General features: G+C 36.9%; 2 protein-coding genes and 1 non-coding gene across 3 annotated transcripts; 2 read left to right on the top strand and 1 right to left on the bottom strand.

Annotated features, from left to right (window-relative positions):
- Nucleotides 1-570: 570 nt before the first annotated feature.
- On the bottom strand, nt 571-4755 carry LOC135074443 (deoxyhypusine hydroxylase). Its single transcript, XM_063968738.1, has 4 exons — nt 4404-4755; nt 3596-3916; nt 3096-3285; nt 571-2540 (listed from the first exon to the last, which is right to left on the bottom strand). The coding sequence occupies exons 1-4, from the start codon at nt 4681-4683 to the stop codon at nt 2414-2416; spliced, it is 918 nt and encodes a 305-aa protein (XP_063824808.1). The 5' UTR covers nt 4684-4755; the 3' UTR covers nt 571-2413.
- Nucleotides 4756-6883: 2128 nt separating this feature from the next.
- Nucleotides 6884-12366, top strand: LOC135074932 (globin-2 A chain-like). Its single transcript, XM_063969298.1, has 4 exons — nt 6884-6974; nt 9432-9587; nt 10211-10436; nt 11983-12366. The coding sequence occupies exons 2-4, from the start codon at nt 9433-9435 to the stop codon at nt 12100-12102; spliced, it is 501 nt and encodes a 166-aa protein (XP_063825368.1). The 5' UTR covers nt 6884-6974; nt 9432; the 3' UTR covers nt 12103-12366.
- Trnam-cau (transfer RNA methionine (anticodon CAU)) lies at nt 11534-11605 on the top strand. The gene has a single exon. It is a non-coding gene; the product is annotated as a tRNA-Met (tRNA).
- Nucleotides 12367-20427: the final 8061 nt, after the last annotated feature.

Raw genomic sequence — 20427 nt, 5'->3', positions numbered from 1 at the left:
ACGATGCCCTCGGGTGTCGTATGAGTTGGGCAACGCAGGTCAGTGCCTTAGACCGACGACCTGTTTCAATAAAAGTATATGCACATTACTTGTAAAGGGTGTGTGATATTTTGTATAATGGCTCAAGTACACTATGCGGGAAATTGACCGACACGTGATAGTGTGAACACAAGCCGTGTGTCGCCCATACTTCGGTGTGCGATCTAGCGCTTCGTCTCGGTCAATTTGTACTTGCGCCATAACAGTTTGTGATGGCTAGCTAGTCCTCTGTGGACTCTGTGGTCGCATAATGTCGCACACTGCAGAAGTCACGTAACAATGTCAAATACATTTTACTGTAAAATAGCACTTATCACATCTACATAAGATACCAGTGTTTAGTTTGATGTGCCATTGTTTGTACAGTCAGCGTCAAATAGTTCGTGACACCCAAAGTAGCTAAAAAATACGCAACATATTGTCTTTCTTACAATTAGAATTAGGTTGTGTTGTGAACTGACTGTACCTAAATTATAGGTACTTTCAGTCGATTGCTCAGCGGTAGCAACAGGTATTAGAAAAAGGCCCGTCTTATAACAAAATGGTTTATTTACAAAAAACAATATTAAATAAGTCACATTTTAAAATTACTTTGAAAAAATACTCGGTTGGTATCAAATCTACTTCATGAAAAAAAATACTAGGTAAGCCATTTCATTCTGATATGAAATGTTTCAATACAATTTAACTGTGATGTTTACAATCGTCTCTCACTGACCTCTTAAAATGTTAGTCAGTCGTTTTGAAGATTGGTAAAGTACTATGATTTTTGACATAAGTACGCACTGAAGCGCAAATTAATAAATTATACGTATGTTTATTAATTCACACTGGCGAATCTAGCAGATTAAATCAAAACTGTCAATAAAGTCTTAAATTCAACATTCATTCAAAGTATTTCATTTTTTTTGCTTAATGCAAAAAACTGGACTGACTAGCAAAAACTAGTTGAAACGTTGCCGTGTGAATTTTCAAGTCCTTAAAAGTCAATATCTTGTCAAAACATTCAAATTTAAAGATTTATTTGCTTTACGATCTGATGGAAACGTTACTTAGGTCAGTTCCAGCTGCATTGAAAATTGGATACCTTTTTAGTTGGTCAATAATAATATGTTAAGTATCATTTCAAAGTATACATTATCAGAAGCGAATGCTCTCAATAACTTATGTCCAAAAGGACATGAAAGTATTAAGAGTCCATGTACAAGACGTTCAAAATAACATTCATTCAAATGGCGGCGCATGATTGGGAAAGCCGACCCCGCTTAACGGGATAAGGCGAGGCAGAAGAAGAAAAATGCTCTCAATAACACTCTGTAAAATCAATACGCAAGGTATTAGGTAAACTAAATAAAGGTTTTCCATCATTGCTAGATATAAGTAAGACCCGGTTTCCACTAAAGCGGAGCGGAGGAAGAGAGATGAGTCGGGCGGACTTATTTTTCTAAGAACGGCGGCGGCGTGGCACGGAATAGACAAAGTACCAAATCAACTAATTGGTTCACAAACTTATTTGAAACGCGCCCCTTTCGACCATACAAAAAATTCCGCGCCACCCTCCTCCAGTCAAGATGATTTATTGATGAGCAGTCAGGAATGCATTCTCTCAGCTGTCGCAAGTTTTTTTATACTTAAGTACACAGATGGCCCGCGCCCCCCTTTAAAGGTCTTTGCGCCCCCCACTTTGGGAACCAATGCATTAGTTAGACCCGGTTTCCACCAAGGCGGAGTAGAGCGGAGCGGAGAAATGTTTTGAATAACCAATCAGATTTCATTATTTCCACAACTCCCCTCCGCTCCGCTTCGGTTAAAATGGATCTAGCGGAAAGAGAGAAGACTCGGGCGGACTAATTTTTTTATGGAATTTGACAGCGATGTCGGATCGGAGCTGTGAGAAGCAGCACCGCACCGCACCGGTGCGGAGCTGTGCTAACTGACAGCTACGCAAAGCTCACACATCTCTCGTCTCGTCTCCTCTCCGCTCTTCTCCGCTCCACTTTGGTGGAAATAGCTGTCGCCGCACTTTTTTCGTCTCCGCTCCGCTCCGCCTTGGTGGAAGCCAGGCCAAACTTTATGTTGACCAACTAGCATCCTAGGTTCCACTGGCGACTGTACACGTTTTCGTTGTAATAACCACTCTAACCTCTGGTAAAGTCCGGTCACCGAGCAGATAGAATTTCGTCCAATGACTCCAAGCTACCCATCCTTATCGCTCGCGTGTAATTATTTTGCTGTCGCGCTCGCACACTCACTGCGGCCGCCCGTCGCACAGTCGCGACAGCAATATAATTACACGCGAGTGATAAGGATGGGTAGCTATCTGCTCGGCGACCGGACTTTAATAAAGCATACTTTGAAATGAACCTGTTATTGTCTACGCCTCAGCCTTGACAGCGAGCAGTGTGTTAGCATACTGGAACTCCGGGCTGTTCTCATATTCAGACATATCTAGAGCCACTTCGCAGCTTTCCCTGACCACTGGGCGAGGGTCGTGGAGGTACCTGCAATTGATTAAAAAAATAGTATTAGCTCAGAAATTAAAAACTGTGTAAATATTCCACATGTTCATTCGTTTAGAAAGATTGCATCTACTGCTGGACAAAAGGTTACCCCAAGGATTTCCCCAACTACGTTTGACCTGTATTTCCTGCAAATTTCTCCAGCCGGGCTAGGATGTCACTGTGATAAATCTTTATCAATGACTTTAAAAGACAAATATAAGGGCTTATCACGTAAAATCGATAGAGGCGCGACAGAAGTTTATAGGGGCGCGCATCTAGGCCTACTGATTGACTTACTACATATTTACTATAGACATTACGTGAAGTCGCGTTTGTTTGTTGTTCGTTACTTAATGATAACTTGATACTTCATGGCTTCAAGTTCAACTAGCTTTATTCACGTACATGTACACGACGTATTATTATTATTATTTTCACACCCAAGAAATCGACCAGCTATGATTTACTGTGATATTACACTGAGATTACTGACCCTAAACCTATTTTCTAAGCTAGTCTTTCTAAATAAAATATGCATTAAATAAAAAGGCTCACCTTTTCAAAACCTCTGTGCATTCGTCCGTAGCTATGGACCCTAACGCTTCAGCTGCTTCGTGCCTCACCATCTCATGTTCAGCGGTGTCCTCAAGGGCTTTCTTTAAGAAAGGTATACTCCGCTCATCTTGCATCTGGCCGAATACAAAGGCAACTTCGTGACGGAACAGGGCACTGCTAGCGTTGAGGCCTGGAAAAGTTAAATACAAAAGTATTTTATTATTTTTTATTTGCGTAATTCTTCATTGAAATTATATGTTTAGTTGTTTAGTTGTTTTATGACATTAAATTAAATTCCAGACAATAGTCTTCAAATCGGCAGGTATGTTATAGACAGATGAATAGTCTTAAAAAATATAGGTATTTTTAGATTTCAATGATCATAAATCATTCCTTGAGTCCCTGACATTTCTTGCACACTAGTGGGAACGACCTTTGCTATAACTGTGATGAGACTTGGTAATAATCAATGAAGGTAAAAATAACAATATTAATATTACCTTCTCCCAAAGCCTTTATACTCTCAGTAGTGGCCAGATTTCTCAAGCTGAACATTGCTCTGTACCTCTCATACAACGGTTTAGACTCATCCATCAATGTCTTGCTCAGTGTAGGTACATCATTTTCACTGCTCGGTGGCGCAGGATCTATCGAACAGTACGGACTCTTAGATAACTTCTCGCTAGCTCCATCATTGGCCACCCAGTCAAGTCTCTGTAGGGCTATCTGGCAAGTCTCCGCTACTTCAATTGCAGGGTCATTCTTGTACTTTTCAAGTAGTTCTCGGAGATTCGGATCACCTATAGCTCCAAGGGCTTCACCTGTAAAATTATTTAGAGTATTTTGTGAATATAAGTCAATATTTTGAGACATAAATAAATTAAATAGAAAATTATACAGATTATTCAACTTAGTCCACCTGGGTGTAATTTTCAATTTAAAGTGGTATAATTTTCTTAGTAGTACACAGCTGTGTTGCAACAGTCACAAGTGATTTTCTATTCTATCTTCTACTCTATTAATGATAATTCTGCATTACAGAACTAGGATGTCATTAAGTAGGTAATATTTGTTAATCAGTATTATTCATGTTATCTTTGACTCATCAAATTTCTATACAAGTTACTTCAAGCGCTTCAACTCATAGTCATTGAGGAAAATCATGATTTTTTGGTTACTCTCTCATGACATGGTATGGTTATCAATAGTATCTCGATATCTGTTCCTGGATAATGGCAATATTTAACAATTGCAAGTGTTATCAAGCGTACGTGATCTTTATTTTAAGTGATAAGAGATATTATTTACCTGCCTCATGGCGAACTATGGGGTCTTGGTTTTTGTCCTCTAAAACACTTCTCAGCACTGGAATGGCCCTTTTATCCAGCATTTGGCCTAGGCAATAAGCCAATTCATGTTTTAAAAGCACAGATTCATCTGTAAAACAATCACTGATACATTTTATAGCTGTTTCGCCGCCTAAGTTTCTTAGAGTGAATAATGCCCTGAAGCGCTCTTTCATGGGCCTAGACGGATCGTTTAAGACTTTTCCAATGTTTATTAGCTCTTGCTCGCCAATGTTAGACATGGTTTAATTATTATTTCTAATATATCACAGAAAAACGTGTTCGAAACACGGCACGGGGATTTAAGCTGTCAATGTCAGTCAAGTGTCATACGTCAATACTGTCATATTATTATTACGTGTTCCGATCTATTCGCTGGGTGCGAAGTACTAGGTGGGGGTAACATAATCTATCGCAGCGCTCATAGTGGTCAAAAGTAGAAATAATGTAAGCTCTGTCATCAGATGTATCTGTCAATGGCAAAGCGATTCTACATAATACATTTTAATATCATTAATTATTCGCATAAAAAGGGTCCTACTGGGAACTTAAATAAAAGAGTGAACTGTATTTCGATAGGGCTGGTTTAATAGCCGTTTACAATTTGGAAATAACTAGACTATACAACGTGGTAGTACAAAAATGAGTCACAGTAGTTGTTGTGCACAGATGTTTGCCTTAAGATGAGAGCGTGAATTATTGAACTCTGCCCTTGTTTTGTTCTTAATTCTTCTACATCTCGGACTTGTCCAGCCAATACCAACAACTTTCCGCTAAATACGGTTTGTGGTTGGAATTTTATATTGTAACACTCACAAACCCGGTCTTCAAAACAATACTCATTTCGATCTGAAAACGATATTTAATTTATTACTAGCGATACAGGAACATTTAAATATATTGACTGTTATTAATGAAACCGTTAAAGTAGCTTTTTCTTTTTGTTTTACTGTAAAACTACAACTATAAATGAAGTAAACAAACCCTGACACAATCAAAATTAAACACACTTTTTGGACTTACCTCATTTGATTTGAATGACCAAAATGATTTCAAAACCTTTTTTCCACCCAAATCGTGGTATCACAACAATTTATTAGTTGAAAATATTTGTTATCTTTTCATTTCAATATTTTTTCACAAATATACGACCTAAATGTCAATGTGACAGAGCCTGCAAAGTTGTGGACGCTAGTTGGCGCTGTAATCGTGCACAGAGCCAATAGCCTATTCGGAATAAAAACTTGGAGATTTCATACAATAAAAAAGGCAATGAAAATATAATATAAGAAAAAAATATGAAATTGTGTATTTTTATGTTTATTAATTGTGGAATGAATTTTGTTATTGATTAAAGGAATAATAATTTGTACAACAGGCTACGCAAGGATTCGGAACGCATTAGGAATTGCTGCTAAAAAAAACACACAACGGAAAAGGAAATGCACGGACTTGGCGGGAAAGTGAAGCGTCAAGTCACGGTCAAGTTGATTTGTTTCACAAATCATTTTTTTCTTTCTAACTTAGGTTCGTTCGTTCGTTCGTTCGTTTCAGCCGAAAGACGTCCACTGCTGGACAACGTACGTGCTGCAACGAGCTGGAAGACGTAGCGTGGGCAGGCCTCCCACTAGGTGGACCGACGATCTGGTGAAGGTCGCGGGAAGTACCTGGATGCAAGCGGCGCAGGACCGGTCTTTGTGGAAATCCTTGGGGGAGGCCTTTGTCCAGCAGTGGACGTCTTTCTAACTTAGGTAGGTACCTACAATATTGGTGGATTATAGATCGTCACGTGTTTGTGAACGTGGATGAGTGCAGGCAAAAGGCAAATGAAACCAAACAATGCAAAATAGTTCACAAATTAATTGTAAAGAAGTCCGTGTCAAATCTCGGTAACGCACATCTTTTCAACAACTCAAGGAAAGGGGAGTATCATCATCCACCATTCATCTAGTATCATCCACCATTAATTTTTGCCTGATTTCTAAAATTATTTTTTTTAGCTTGCACACAATGTTTCAAATTGTATTTCTACTTTAAACCACAGAATAATAGTAAGTCCCTAATAAACTCGTAAAATTTGATTTTAATGCGGGTTTCAATCTAGCTAGCGGTCTGATTTTAACTGGTTAAGTAAGTACCTAAGTACTATTTATTAAAAAAATACAAAGTTATAATTGGATAACTTTAAAAATCGCAGAACTGACCTATCTTTCCAGTTAAGCCAAAGTTCGTTTATCTCTTATCACTTCGCACACCATTTGAGAACTCTAAATTTTTTCTACGATACACTTTACTAGCACGTGAATAATAAATCGAATGATTGATGCCTAAAACAATCCAGGCTGTCTGTGAACAGCAATAATGTCCGTTTGTTTTGTCCATTGCATACGGCGTACGTACGTATGTACATTTTATAAGTGTACATTATCATTGATACACACAGTCAAAACCTAATCGACGGACGCGGTGGTGCGGCCGGCGGTCGTGCGTGCTAATACTTTTGTTTACATTCTACATTACGACTTTAAAACAGGTATGTCACTGCAATAACCGCTTTTAATTAAAATTTAACTCTACTTACTAAGTTTCAAGTCGCTAATCTGATACTACTATACCTACTTACTAGCTTTATCTTATCAACAAATAGGTATTCGGTTCATTTAAAACTAGAATTGTATCAAAGTTAAACCTAAATTAAAGTTGGCAGTAACTATTTATTAAAGCCAAACACAAGGAACTATCGGGTCTATTCCTATCGGGGGCACTTTTGACATTTAGGCTGAATTGCACCACCTAACTTTAACGGTAACTTTAACGATAACCGGTGTTTTTGTATGAAGTTTCACAGATTTTTGACGTTTGTTAAAGTTGAATTTAGATAAGCCCAGCATAGGTAAGTAAATTAAATCGGCATTTTATTTTACTTTATTTTCGTTTGGAATAACATCAAACAAAATTGCGTAATATTGCAAATCATAATTAAATATAGGTAGGTAGGTACCTATCGTTATGTTCATATTCATATTCATTTTATTCACTTCACAATGTACAAATATTAAAGACAGATGTTAAAAAAATGTTACATAGACTCGTAAACCTTTAAAAATCTTTACTGGTGCAGCTTTCATCTCCCTTTTCCTAAAAATGTAGTAAAAACATTATACTTATTTAGTTTTACAATTTAACGACATGTTTTGTCAAAAAATTCAACAAGTGTGATATAGACGAAGTTAGCGTCTCAAAGCCTCGCGTCATAGAAAATTTAATGCTCTAAAATGAAAGAGTCACAATTGCTGGCACAGTGGAAAATGACTGAATTTAATGCATTTCCAAAAGTGCGGAGGGAACCAATTATTTGTGGGTTTTGGGAGGTAGGCCTGACATACCTATACCCTGACATATCCACTTGCAATGTTTTTATCTTGACACGCCATACAATTGTTAGGCCTTTACTGACCCATGTAGTACTTTAGTTTTAGCAATCAAATATTACAGTAATAGCTCTTGGGGGCCAATGAGTGAATACAAATTCTGATGTAATACATAATGTTAATCTGTATGTAGATATGGTTAATTGAAAGCTTGATTATAATATCATCATGAAACCATCTTGATTAAGACAGTCCGGTGGACAGCGATGTACCTATAATCATGTTTCTTTTGAGGTACAAACCCCAAAAAAGCTTTCAACCAGGTAATAACATCATAATCATAGGCCAAATAAACTAAGTTCAAAACATTGCAAAAAACATAAATACTTCCTTAATACATAAGGTATCAAAAGAACTGCGCACCTCTATAAGTCATCGGTTATAATTATAGTTTTTTGCGAGTATGTATGCCAGACATACGATTACGTATTAAAATCTTTTATCTTTGGCACGTCACTAGAGCCTAGACCTAAACTACATAGTTTCTCAAACTTTGAGTCTAGTTAACTCTAAGCGGGAACTACAGGAGCATCGTAGATGAGGAATAGAAGGGGGCTTTAATTAATTCATCATCATCATCATCATCTCAGACATAGGACGTTCACTGCTGAACATAGGCCTCCCCCAATGCTTTCTATGTTGCCCGGTTGGAAGTAGTATTGAGAAAAATCGAGCTACATTGACAAAAACATTGGGAATCTCTGGTATCATAATTTCATCCAAAGCACGAAATCACGCGTTTTTCGTACAACTACCTACTGCCAGGCAAGCTAAGATTAGTGTCGTAGGTCCATTAAGCATAACCCTCCTTCTGGCGCAGTTGGGCAAAAAGCGGCCTGCACTACATTTCAAGAGACGTGGTCTCTATCTGATTGTACTTTCATCGAATCTAATACATACACTACTGCCACTTCAACTTAGTAGGTACTCTAATTACTACTGGTACTTTAACTTAGTTAGGTAAGTACTGTCGGCAACAGTGTTAACTACATGTCGTCTCGTTCTATCGCAAAGAATCACCATTAGATGAGAGCGAGAGCAAAAACGGAAATGGATAGTTAACACTGTGGCCGTGTATAGCTACTTACTACATTTTTGGACATAGCTAGCATACATAAATCTTCTGTCGAATGACCTTTTCCCAATAAGTTTGTTCCTTATAAAGAACCAAAAGCATCGACTTTTCCAAAACTTGCTGAGTGACGTCTAGTCATAGTTTTCGAAGTTTGTCCAAAAGCGTCGACTTTTCCAAAGCTTGCTGAGTGACGTTAAATTTAAAGCCCTGTATTGTTTCGAAGAGTGTCACATTCGTTCGTCTCAGCCAAATGACGTCCACTGCTGGACAAAGACCTCCCCCAAGGTTTTCCACAATGAACGGTCCTGCGCTGCCCGCATCCAATGGCAGTGGGCGGGGCACATAGCTCGTAGAGACGATGGCCGTTGGGGCAGGAAAGTTCTCTAGTGGCACGGGCTGGAAGACGTAGCGTGGGCAGGCCTCCTACTAGGTGGACCGACGATCTGGTAAAGGTGTCATATTATACGGTTATTATTTTCAACAGGATGTATTCCTTATGGAACAAGATAATGTGGGGAGGAGACCCCGACGAAGTGAACATCGTCACGGGACTGACGCGGCGGGACGTATACAAGATCAAAACCAGCTGGGCGGTCATGTATGCTGATGCAGAGAAGTATGGAATGGAGCTGTTTTTTGGGTAAGGGTAAAGTTTTTGTATTTGTAGTCACGACAAGACTTAAGCCATGTATTCATTAGGCAACATTTGTTGACAAACACTGTTTATAAACTGCTTATAAACAATGTTTCATAATGTTTCATCATCTCTGTAAACAGTTTACGAGTTCATAAACATAGGTGATGAAACATTGTTTATGAGTTGAGAGTAAATGTGGACGGCCAAGTTTCAGAAACCTGTGTTTATGGTAAACTTGTTTCACACTAGTCATAACAGTTTATCAACAAATGTTGCCTAATGAATACATGGCTTTATTATGTAAAACTGACCACAAACACCCAAGACTCTCCTGAAAGTTACGTTCAGGATTGTTTCATCAAATGCGTTTACTACCTTTTGCCCCATCTTCATCCGTGTAGAATTCGATGTACAGGGTGGAATTTTAAAATGCAGGTGGCATAAGTACTCTTAATACTGTAGATAGAAAAAGTTACTCATAGAAAACATTCCTATTTATGAAAAGAAAACAAACTTTCACTATGTATAGATAAATCTCTGTTGATAGGTACTTATTGGTGTACCTAGTTCTTGGTCTACCTACCCTAATAATTCATAAGCTAATCCAATCCATTCTTACACTCCAGATTATTCCGCCTCAATCCAGAAACGAAGACATTCTTCAAAACCATCCGCCACCTTAGCGAAGAGGAGATCAAACAAAGCGTCCAGTTCAGGGCCCACGTCATCAACCTGATGACGTCACTCCACACTGCGGTCATGCACCTTCACCAGCCTGAGTTGGTGATCGCACTGATGAACAAGTTAGGGGAAACTCATAAGAAGAGACGCGTTGAGACAAAGCACTTTAATGTGAGTTGAGGCAATCACTCTCGTACAGTCAGCGTCTAATAGTTCGTGACAGTTATTTATTATTTACTAGCGGCCGCCCGCGACGTCGTACGCGTGGATCCCGTTTTACCCCCTTCATCTATCTTAAGCGGTTTAGATTTTTCATACAAAAGGATTTTCCCGCTAATTCCCGTTCCCGTGGGAATTTCTAAGTATACTATAACCTGCCCAGGAGTATGAAGAATAATTGTACCAAGTTTCGTTAAAATCCGTCGAGTAGTTTTTGTTTCTATAAGGAACATACAGACGGACAGATAGACAAAAATTTTACTGATTGCATTTTTGGCATCAGTATCGATCACTAATCACCCCCTGATAGTTATTTTGAAAATATATTTCATGTACAGAATTGACCTCTCTACAGATTTATTATAAGTATAGATTTATTTATTACCCAAAGTGGTAAAAAAATTTACAACACAACCTTATTTATAATGTAACAAAGACGTGTTACGAACTATAATACGCTGAGTGTACCTACCTACTTTTAAAGCCCTTCTATAAAAATTTACACGCATGATGAACAGAACTTTTAAACGGCATTTCCATACCATGTACACTTTTATTAGAGTTATGCCCGTTTTCACCATAATCCCTAAATTCTAAGTGACCCCTATGAAAATAAAATGTCTGTTATGTGCTACCATAGATATACCTACCATACCATACTATACCATAAATACCTAATGACTAAAATAAAGTGACCCCTCACTTGGTGAAAATTGGCATTATTTTTTTTATTTTAGTCATTATTTTAATCGTAACACAAAATTAGTTGTTTTATTACATTCGAGGAAACCGTGAAAAAATTTAAATCATCATCGTTTGTTCGGGCAAACGGTTCCAGGACAGTTAGTTCGTTATTAAGGTTTTTTGCCAGTAGAGAAGTTATCAAAGAAGATGTAATTTGCAAAAAATATACAAAGGTTTTGAAGCTATTTTAGGTAGATATATTTTTTTACAATGTAAATCTGTAAGTGCCATTAATCTGTAAAAATAGGCACGTTAGAGATAAAATAAGTATTTTTACTTTCATAAATTCGTTAGCGCTGTACAGAAGCAGAGTGGCGCAGTGGAAGCGTGCTGGGCCCATAACCCAGAGGTCCGTGGATCGAAACCACGCTCTGCTAGATGATGAAGGATACTTTTTGTATATGTCACCGTAAAATTGAGAATTCCGTCAGATTATAATCTGACGTTGTTAAATTACAATCTAACCTAACCTAACCCACTGTTAGTTTACAATCTAACGCGTTATATTATAAACTGACAGAGTTCACAATTTCACGTTGACTTGATAAACTCAACTCATAAAACTCATTTTATTTTTGCAAGTAGGTATGCTTTTAAAATACACTTTTACACGTCCCAGTTAACCTTTGGGACAGCGCCAGAGCTGAGAAGAAGCAGGGCAAGAAACTCAATCACTATTGTCAGCCTCTTTTTCAAGGGTTTACAGTCTGATAGTTTTAATATTTAAAGAATCAAATATATTTTTTTGTTACAGCAACTGAAGGAAGTATTAGCAAATATCTTGACAAACCAAATGAATGCAAATGAAGAACTGGTAGCGTCGTGGGTGAGATTCGTGGACTTCATCTACCGTCACATTTTTGACAAACTTTGACATTAGTAGGTATATTTTATCATAGGGTCGTAATAATTGTAATATAATTTTAAGAAATGATATTTTATTACTTTGTGATACATAATAATGATATTATTATATTATGAGTATAGGTAGGTTGCCTTTGCAAGTAATGCAAAGTGTTCGGCATACCAAGTTTCGGTTTCGACCAAAATTCAGCTGAAACTTTGGTAACACTGAAATATTTAACATTGTTATTTTATGTTTGTGAATGTAAAATAAATATTTTCTTAGGTTTTTAAATTGTTGTTTTTTATTTTATTTAATACGTCTTGAAATATAGGGTGGATACGAACTTCCTAGATAGAAAACACCCAGAAAAACGTTTGGAAACTCACAAAATGATTGTAGTACTTGATACAGTGTGAAATAGAATGCGCGACCTCTGGCATACTTATTAGTAGTTAGGTACCTACATTAATTACGCAAACACATGGCAGCCCAATCGTCTGAACTGACAACTAAATGGGTTTTCAGGGCTAAAATAGTTTTGAGAAAAGTTTAAATTTAAACTTTACGTTGAAATTATTAGTTAATACCTACACAAATGAGCTTTGTGAATCACATACTATTTTGAAAAACCTACTGAAACAGGACATGTAGGTTTCTTCCTGACTTCCTCAGTCAGATCAACATGATGTATTTTCAATCCAATACAGCCCAATCATTTTCAGCCACCGTCCACTGCTGAACATAGGCCTCTCTCAATGATTTCCAGATTAGCCGGTTGGCAACGGCCTGTATCTATTTCCGATACATTTCATTTTATGGAAAACACTTCTAGAAAAAGAAAATTAGAGTAGTTTTTTTAATTTTAATTTGCAAGATTATGTGGCGGACTGTACTTGACCACGTGACTTCATTACGGCCTATTCATGTTTTATAATCACTTGACGTGAACAACTGTTGCCAAGAGAGGGCAAACATTTTTTTGATATGCCTCTATTGTGGGCGGTTTTAGTTTACAAGTAGTAGCCCATCAACGTAAGGCCTCAGCCTCGAATTTCGCGGGCAGCGGGGCGGCCGCGGTAGCGGCGCGGGAGCGGCAGGATCTTATGCGTAAAATCAAATAGACCGGTTCTCGAAAACAGCGGCGCGGGAGCGGGAAACGAGCGGGCAGCGCACTCCAGTCCAGCGGCGCTCACTTCTTCTTTTGCCCACAATAAATCGAGCGTTAGGAATAAATTTGAATCGAAATAAAATTGTCGCCGTTGTTCAGACATTTCGTTCGCGAATAAAAACAACACTTCGCCGCTAACACAGTAGATATATGAGCTAAAGCAGTACGGAAACTTAGCCCTTTCGGCGAGTTAAATACCTACACTTCAACTGAGTGTTAGGGTTGGCACTCTTAATCTTTATAAAATTAATAAGGTTCTGACTTACTTATTTATTGAAATGTTTATTTAGGTTTTTTAATTATCAAATACCTAATGGAATAAATTAATTGACTAAGTAGTTAACAAAAAAATAAAACGTTAATTAGGTTCTATAATGATCGAATACATAATCGAATAAATTGATTAAGGCCGGGTAGCAGAGAAAATGGCGAAAATGAGGTTTTCATTTTTCATTTTTGAGGTACTAAACAGTAAAATTAAAGGCTAAGATTTTTATTGGGCATAGTTGAGGATATTTTCTAGGGCTATTAACGGATGGAAACACGATTTGATGAAGTTGACTCGATAGAATAAATTCCCAAAGTTACCTCTATTCGTTTTCTATTTATGGTTTTATTTTTAAAATAAGCGATTTGAGATTCTAAATCTTTTACTAAACTAAAGTTCAGAAATAACTTGAGGGCTTTTAACGGATGAAATTTTTATATTGCGTCTTATTTAGTTACTATGTTAAAAAATGTGGAAAAAATCGTCCATGACGGCTTGAACAATCTCAATCAGTCGCGCGGTGGCGCTTACGGAGGACGGACGCGTGTCAGTTTGTTGGACGTGACAGTTCGCGATTTGTCAATATTTTTGACAATGATGACTTTGATGAGTCACAGTATAATAATATCAGTGTTACTGGAGAAAGCTAAAATGTTTGATAATTAAGAATTATCAATTTTGTCTACCTATTGAAATTTAAATGGTTCGCATCCTTTTAAACGAAGATTCTACTCATGATACATAGTACATTCCTCAAATATGAGACAAAACCAATGAGTTAAAATTACATTTTAATAGTACCTACATACAATCGTCTTACACTCTTTAGAAGAGCACACTGATACCAATAACTAATAAAATATTAGGTCAGTGGGTCAAATATAGGGGCAGCTGCACGTCACTGAAAGACGATCCTGTTTACTCGGCGTCTGGTCTGGAGAACATGAACCCTTGTTTACAGATGCAGATGTAAATGGAGTTATAACTGGACAAATTTTACATGAAATGTTTAACAGAAATCAGTTAAAAGACACATACATGGAATACCAATAAGGTTGCGGAGGGAAAGCTACCTATTAAAGTTTCAACAAAATCCCTTAAGTAGTTTTTGCGTGAAAGAGTAACAAACATCCAGACATCCAGACATCATGACATCCAAACTTTCGCCTTCATAATATTAGTAGGATAGGATATTTCACAATCCAAACTAATATTTACTATTTAGCATTTATAAATAACTCATTAAGATAGTAGCGCCCTCCTGTCAATGACATACCTGGAACGATAGAGTATTGGACAACTAATAAAAATGCTTTGTCCTAAATGACTGACGGATATCGTAGAGACCTGAAAGTTGGAAGGTGTGTTCTTTGTATGACGTAGGCATCCGATTTTCCGAAATGGGGTCATGAAATGAAGGGGGTGAAAAAAGGGGGCAAAGTTTGTATGGGACAAAGTGATTTTTTGGTTCAATCTACTTGAAATTTTGCTTAACAATTCCTTAATATTATAATTCATGATGACAAACGTGTAAAAGGGGTAGAAAGTTATTTTGGGAGTCATTTGCTTCGAAGTTGATATCAATACTAGATACTTACTGCTTTTGATTTAATTACTTTTTATTTTTACAAGTGTTTGAAAACTCCATGTCAGATTGCAATCAATGTCAAGTGAAATCTCAAATTGTGATGCTCATAGTGATTTTCGATACATACGTTATACATAAATTATGGAAAGAAAACACCCAGATCAATACAAACAAATATGTATGCAATTTTAGTATGATATTTTTATTTATTATTAAACAAAAAGACTGAACAAAATTGATGCGTGTACTGATTAATGTAATTAATCACATGCAAAGTTTCGTGAATTGCAACAACTATAATTTATTATCCAAGCTCTAAATAATCGCTACTACGAGTAACTGATCATAAAATGTTTTTCCAATCGCTCAAGCTCCCGATGACCTTCCCATAGGTCGGGTGACGTAATCTTGAAATTATTTTGGCCGACGCGGAACTTCCGGAAGGTCGGGTGACGCCACGCCTCTTTGAACCGTGTTTACTTTGGCAGTTATATTTTATATTAATTTATTCGATTCTAAAATATATTCCCAAAAATTCTGAAAGTTGTTTTAATTTGTATCACTTGGATATAATTTGTATTAGAAAGTGCTGTGAGTGTGACGCTTGAACGGAAGGAAGTCAACCTAACCTAACCAACTGCGTATTTCTATACTGTGTAGCTGGAAATTGTGGCGGGAGCTCTTTGGCGCGCTGTTTTCGGCGAACAATTGCGCGCGCAGATTTTGACAGCGCGAAATACCTACTTTAGCAGAAATACCAAGCCTTAAGTACTATTAGAGGCCGGTAGAAGATATTCTATTCTCATAAATAAATATACCGGATACTTACTTTCACATAGCTATTGCCTCATTTTAAATACAGTTCATCACTTAGTACAAAAGCGCGCGGAGCAAATTACTTTATCAAATAGAACACATAAATTGTTAAAAAGCGTAATTACGTAATAATTTAAAAAGAACTATTACAAAATCAGATGTAAGCACTTTATTTAAAAAGTAATAAGTATTAAATCATTTTTACAATTCACAATTATTACGAAGTTTAAAAAATGAAAGTTCTGGTTTTGAAGATTCCGAGTTCAAGCAGCCGTATACTACTCAATACACTCGTGGCATGTTTTTTAAAAATACAGCGGACAGCGCATGCAATAAAATTATTATTAAAAACACAACGCGCGCGACAGCCGCGACGGATGGACTGCGAGGTTCGCTTAGAGCTCGTGTAAAGCGTGCGTCTGTGTGCGTGAGTCTGATTTCGAGCGTTTGTATGAAGCTTCCGTACTGTTTGATTTATCTACTGTGCCGCTAAAGTGCCGCGCGAGCTGCCCGCTTGTTTGGAGAACGGGTCTGCGTTGCCCGCCCCGCTCCGCGCCGCATCCGCTCCCGCGCCGCTTCCCGCTAAATTCGAGGCTTAGGCCTAACACTTTGGCGCTTAACGAAATTATAATAGGGGCGATTTTAAAATAAAATGTATAGTCTGGTGTGTGTTTCATTGTACCTAAGTGTGTAGACTTTATTTATTTACTTTATAGTCCAAGTATGCTATGCCGCCTTCGTTATCGTAGGTCACGCACGACCACACACAATATTACGCAATGTTATGTTTTTTTGCGTTTTTCGTAATTTAAGTATTTGCTTATTACCTTTATGGGAAAGCTAAGATTTTTTTCCATGTGTGAAAGATGTTTCTTACTTTCATTCAAAGACGTCACTAAGAAAAGAAATAAAAATATAACTAGCTAATTTAACTCGTTTAAGCAGATTATACGAGTATTAGCGTTTTTACCCAAATGGCTTTCCTTAAGCACTGGAATCAGTGTTCAATTTACTGTAAAATTAGAAGCAGATTTGAAATACTAAAAGAAAAGAGTTCTTTTCTTTTTGTATTTCAGTTGAAATTTTCTTTTTGTATCTTTCAGTTGAAACAGTTGGTGAATATGTGATTTCATAAGTTTCTATGGGGAGTCGCGTTTTGACAAAAGAGTAAATGCCCCTAAGCGAGTACCTAGTCTACATAAATTCAAAATGTATAGTAGACAGAGGCTTCCCGGTGACCTTACTTACCTTGTGTTCATTCGTGACATTTGCAGTGTTCTGGCATTTAGCGAGTTATTTTATTAATGAGAGATATCGACGTAACCTTTTCCAAAATAAAGATACAAACTATAGCAGTGAAGACCAATGAATAAGTGCGTACTTTACTAGTAGGCATATGAAAAGTTGAGGCTGAACTTAGGCTAAGTTAAAGAGGTATATATTCCTATCGTGAAGTGAAGGTGATAAAGAAAATACGATCGATAACGATCTATAACAGTCAAATCACGCTCACTCAGACAAAATTAAGTTTTTTGCTAAGTGCCATAGAAACCATCTAACTACCCTTCCAGACTTGGTTGTGTAAGTAATATATGAAGGAAGCTTAGACCCGAATTCCATGCCGTGGTCCAATAATCTGAAAAAGCTCACGGAAAGCTCTAGGATACGGACAGCACACACTGAAAAATATATTATGTTTGGTTACTGCTTACACAAAAAAAATGACTAGGGAACATTTTGGTTGTGAGGAACAAAATGTTGTGTAAATTAAACAAACAATTTTGTAGTGAACTAATCTTGGTTTGGTTTTAGTTAACACTTGGTTCACCAGTTACTTTTTTGTGTAGCAGTAACCAAGCATTTTTTCAGTGCATTAAGTACCAGTCAAACTTTATCCAGCAGAAAGCCTTTGTCCAGCAGTAGACGTCTTTAAACTGAAACAAAAGAACATAAAGGTGTAAATAGCACTCTACATTCAATAAAATAACATCATTAGGCATTCAACACGCACTTAATATAAATCATTTAGCCAACAAACGTCGTCGGTATCGTATACAAATAAATTAGCCCTTAATTGATGATACTATCTATTAATGAGGTATTGTCAACGCCTATTTGTGCGAATGGTGACATGTGGTAGAGCCAAAGAATACTAATTTGATGTACACAATGGCCTACCCATATCCCATATTATTATGCTAGTTGCATTCTGAGGATGTATTCTACAAATCTGTTTCCACACTACTCTTTATTTAGCACTAGCAAATAAATACTTTGACATTGACTTTTGACTAGCTTTCCGCCCGCGGCTTCGCCCTCGTGGAATTTTGTCTGTCACAGAAAAACTTAATCGCGCGCGTCCCTGTTTCTAAAACCGGGATAAAAACTACCCTATGTCCTTTCCCGGGACTCAAACTATCTCTATGCCAAATTTCATCAAAATCGGTTCAGTGGTTAAGGCGTGAAAGCGAGACAGACAGACAGAGTTACTTTCGCATTTAAATATTATAGAAGTATAGATTTCGGTATGAGTGAGAGAGACGTACAGCTGAAATTAGAATGGTTTTGTAGGATCTTCATTGCAGAGACATTGATATGATTTGATTTGTCTTGCAGTGAAAAGAAGTATGCAGTTAGTAGTCAGTAAGTATAAGGGTAAGATGGGCTGACCAGGTCAAACCCGCACTCAATGGTCCACTCCACGAGTGCACAAGAAGGGCTGCAGTGCGGGAGGAATGGCGACGAATTGTGAGGCTTGCCACCGGACTGGGTGTGACGACCACGACCACTCTGGCACGAGTGTAGCGATAAAGAAGAAGTATATAAAGAGTCATCGTTTACGGATCTCCTCATTTCTGATTCGATCTCGTAAAGAAACACCGAGCATAGCCCTCTCCATAGCACGCTGTGCAACTTTGAGCTTCTGTATACAGGGTGGAAACGTTAAGTGATCTCACTCAATTATTTCTAAACTATTCAAGATATTGAAAAACTCGTTACTGATCCTGAAAGTGCTTCATGAGCTCTTTCAAACGGTACCAATAATAGGTTACAGAATAAACTGGATCTATCTGAAAATTCAATGTTTCCAGCTTCCATACTAAATGTATGCCAGACACACAATATTAGAAGTGTGTTTTTTTTTCATTGAATAATAAACTCTTAAAATAAACTCGTAAATTGTATTCTTATTTAAAATTATTCATGGAAAACATTGGTTTTAGGCTTTACTTGCTATAATATTGTCAAGAGATGAGTGTCATGACTGTGGTAGTACTAAATGTATGGAAGAAGGAAACATTGAATTTTTTGATAGATCCAGTTTATACTGTAACCTAATATTGATACCATTGGATAGAGCTTGTGAAGCACTTTTAGAATCAGTGATCAGTTTTACGATATCATGTGTAGTTTTTAAAATAATGTGATTTTACCAAATGTATGGAAGCTGGAAACATTGAATTTTCGGATAGATCCAGATTATTCTGTAACATATTATTAATACCGTTTGATAGAGCTCATGAAGCACTTTCAGGATCAGTAACTAGTTTTTTGATATCTTGTATAGCTTAGAAATAATCGAGTGAGATCACTTAACGTTTCCACCCTGTATAGAGTATAGAGAGTACTGCAGGAAAAATCATAATTATAGGTATGTACCTAAGTCGAAATAATTTTAGATACCTTTAATGGGTTTCCGGCCTACTGGTTCACGTAACAGACTACTCATTTATTCAGTAGCGTTTACGCCAACGTTATTGGTTTACAATTATTTTGCTTGTTGTAGGACAGATATTTTTTTTTTAATTAATGATAATGCAATCAACTTTTCATTAAGAATTATATCAAGTAGGAATGGATTTATGGTAAATAGTAAATGTATTCATGGATTTAAGATGACCAATAGTTTAAAATATTGTGCAATTTGTAAGTACGTCGTGTAATTATGTAGCTTCACAGAACTCTTGTGTGGTCTGTGCGTAGCTTATGCAAATGACTCCATCAATAATGTAATATTGTGCAATTATTATTGGCCAACCAATAAATAAAATAAAAACTATATTAATATACTACAGTTGACGACAGTTTTCAAATATTTAAAAGTTAGCGAGTTCAAATTTTAAAAATATTATTAATAACATAAAAACAAAAAAGCAAACTATGGCATAAGAAAATTGAAAAGAGATGACCTCATGAATTTAATTTTCTACTACGAGTACCTATAGTACTTACTTAGTACTCATAAAAGTTCTTTCCTACTTGCATAAATGAATGAGTTTTATGAGTTTTTTTAACTTATTATTAAGTAGGCAATATAAAAGCATTGAATACCTATCTCAAAGCTGCCTACGAGTAGGCAAGAATTCCAATTCAGAGTAGGTAGTATCTAATACTAATATCTAAATAGATATTTTAAACTGAAACTATCAATGTACACAAACTTATTCTTCAGTTAAAAGCTATCCGACGACTGAAAAATACCCTTTAATTATTATCCGGTTGCGGTTTTTT

Source organism: Ostrinia nubilalis, chromosome 9 (genome assembly GCF_963855985.1).
Source record: "Ostrinia nubilalis chromosome 9, ilOstNubi1.1, whole genome shotgun sequence".
NCBI lineage: Eukaryota > Metazoa > Arthropoda > Insecta > Lepidoptera > Crambidae > Ostrinia > Ostrinia nubilalis.
The sequence above is the reverse complement of the archived record's forward strand: the minus strand, read 5'-3'. Positions and strand labels throughout refer to the sequence as shown.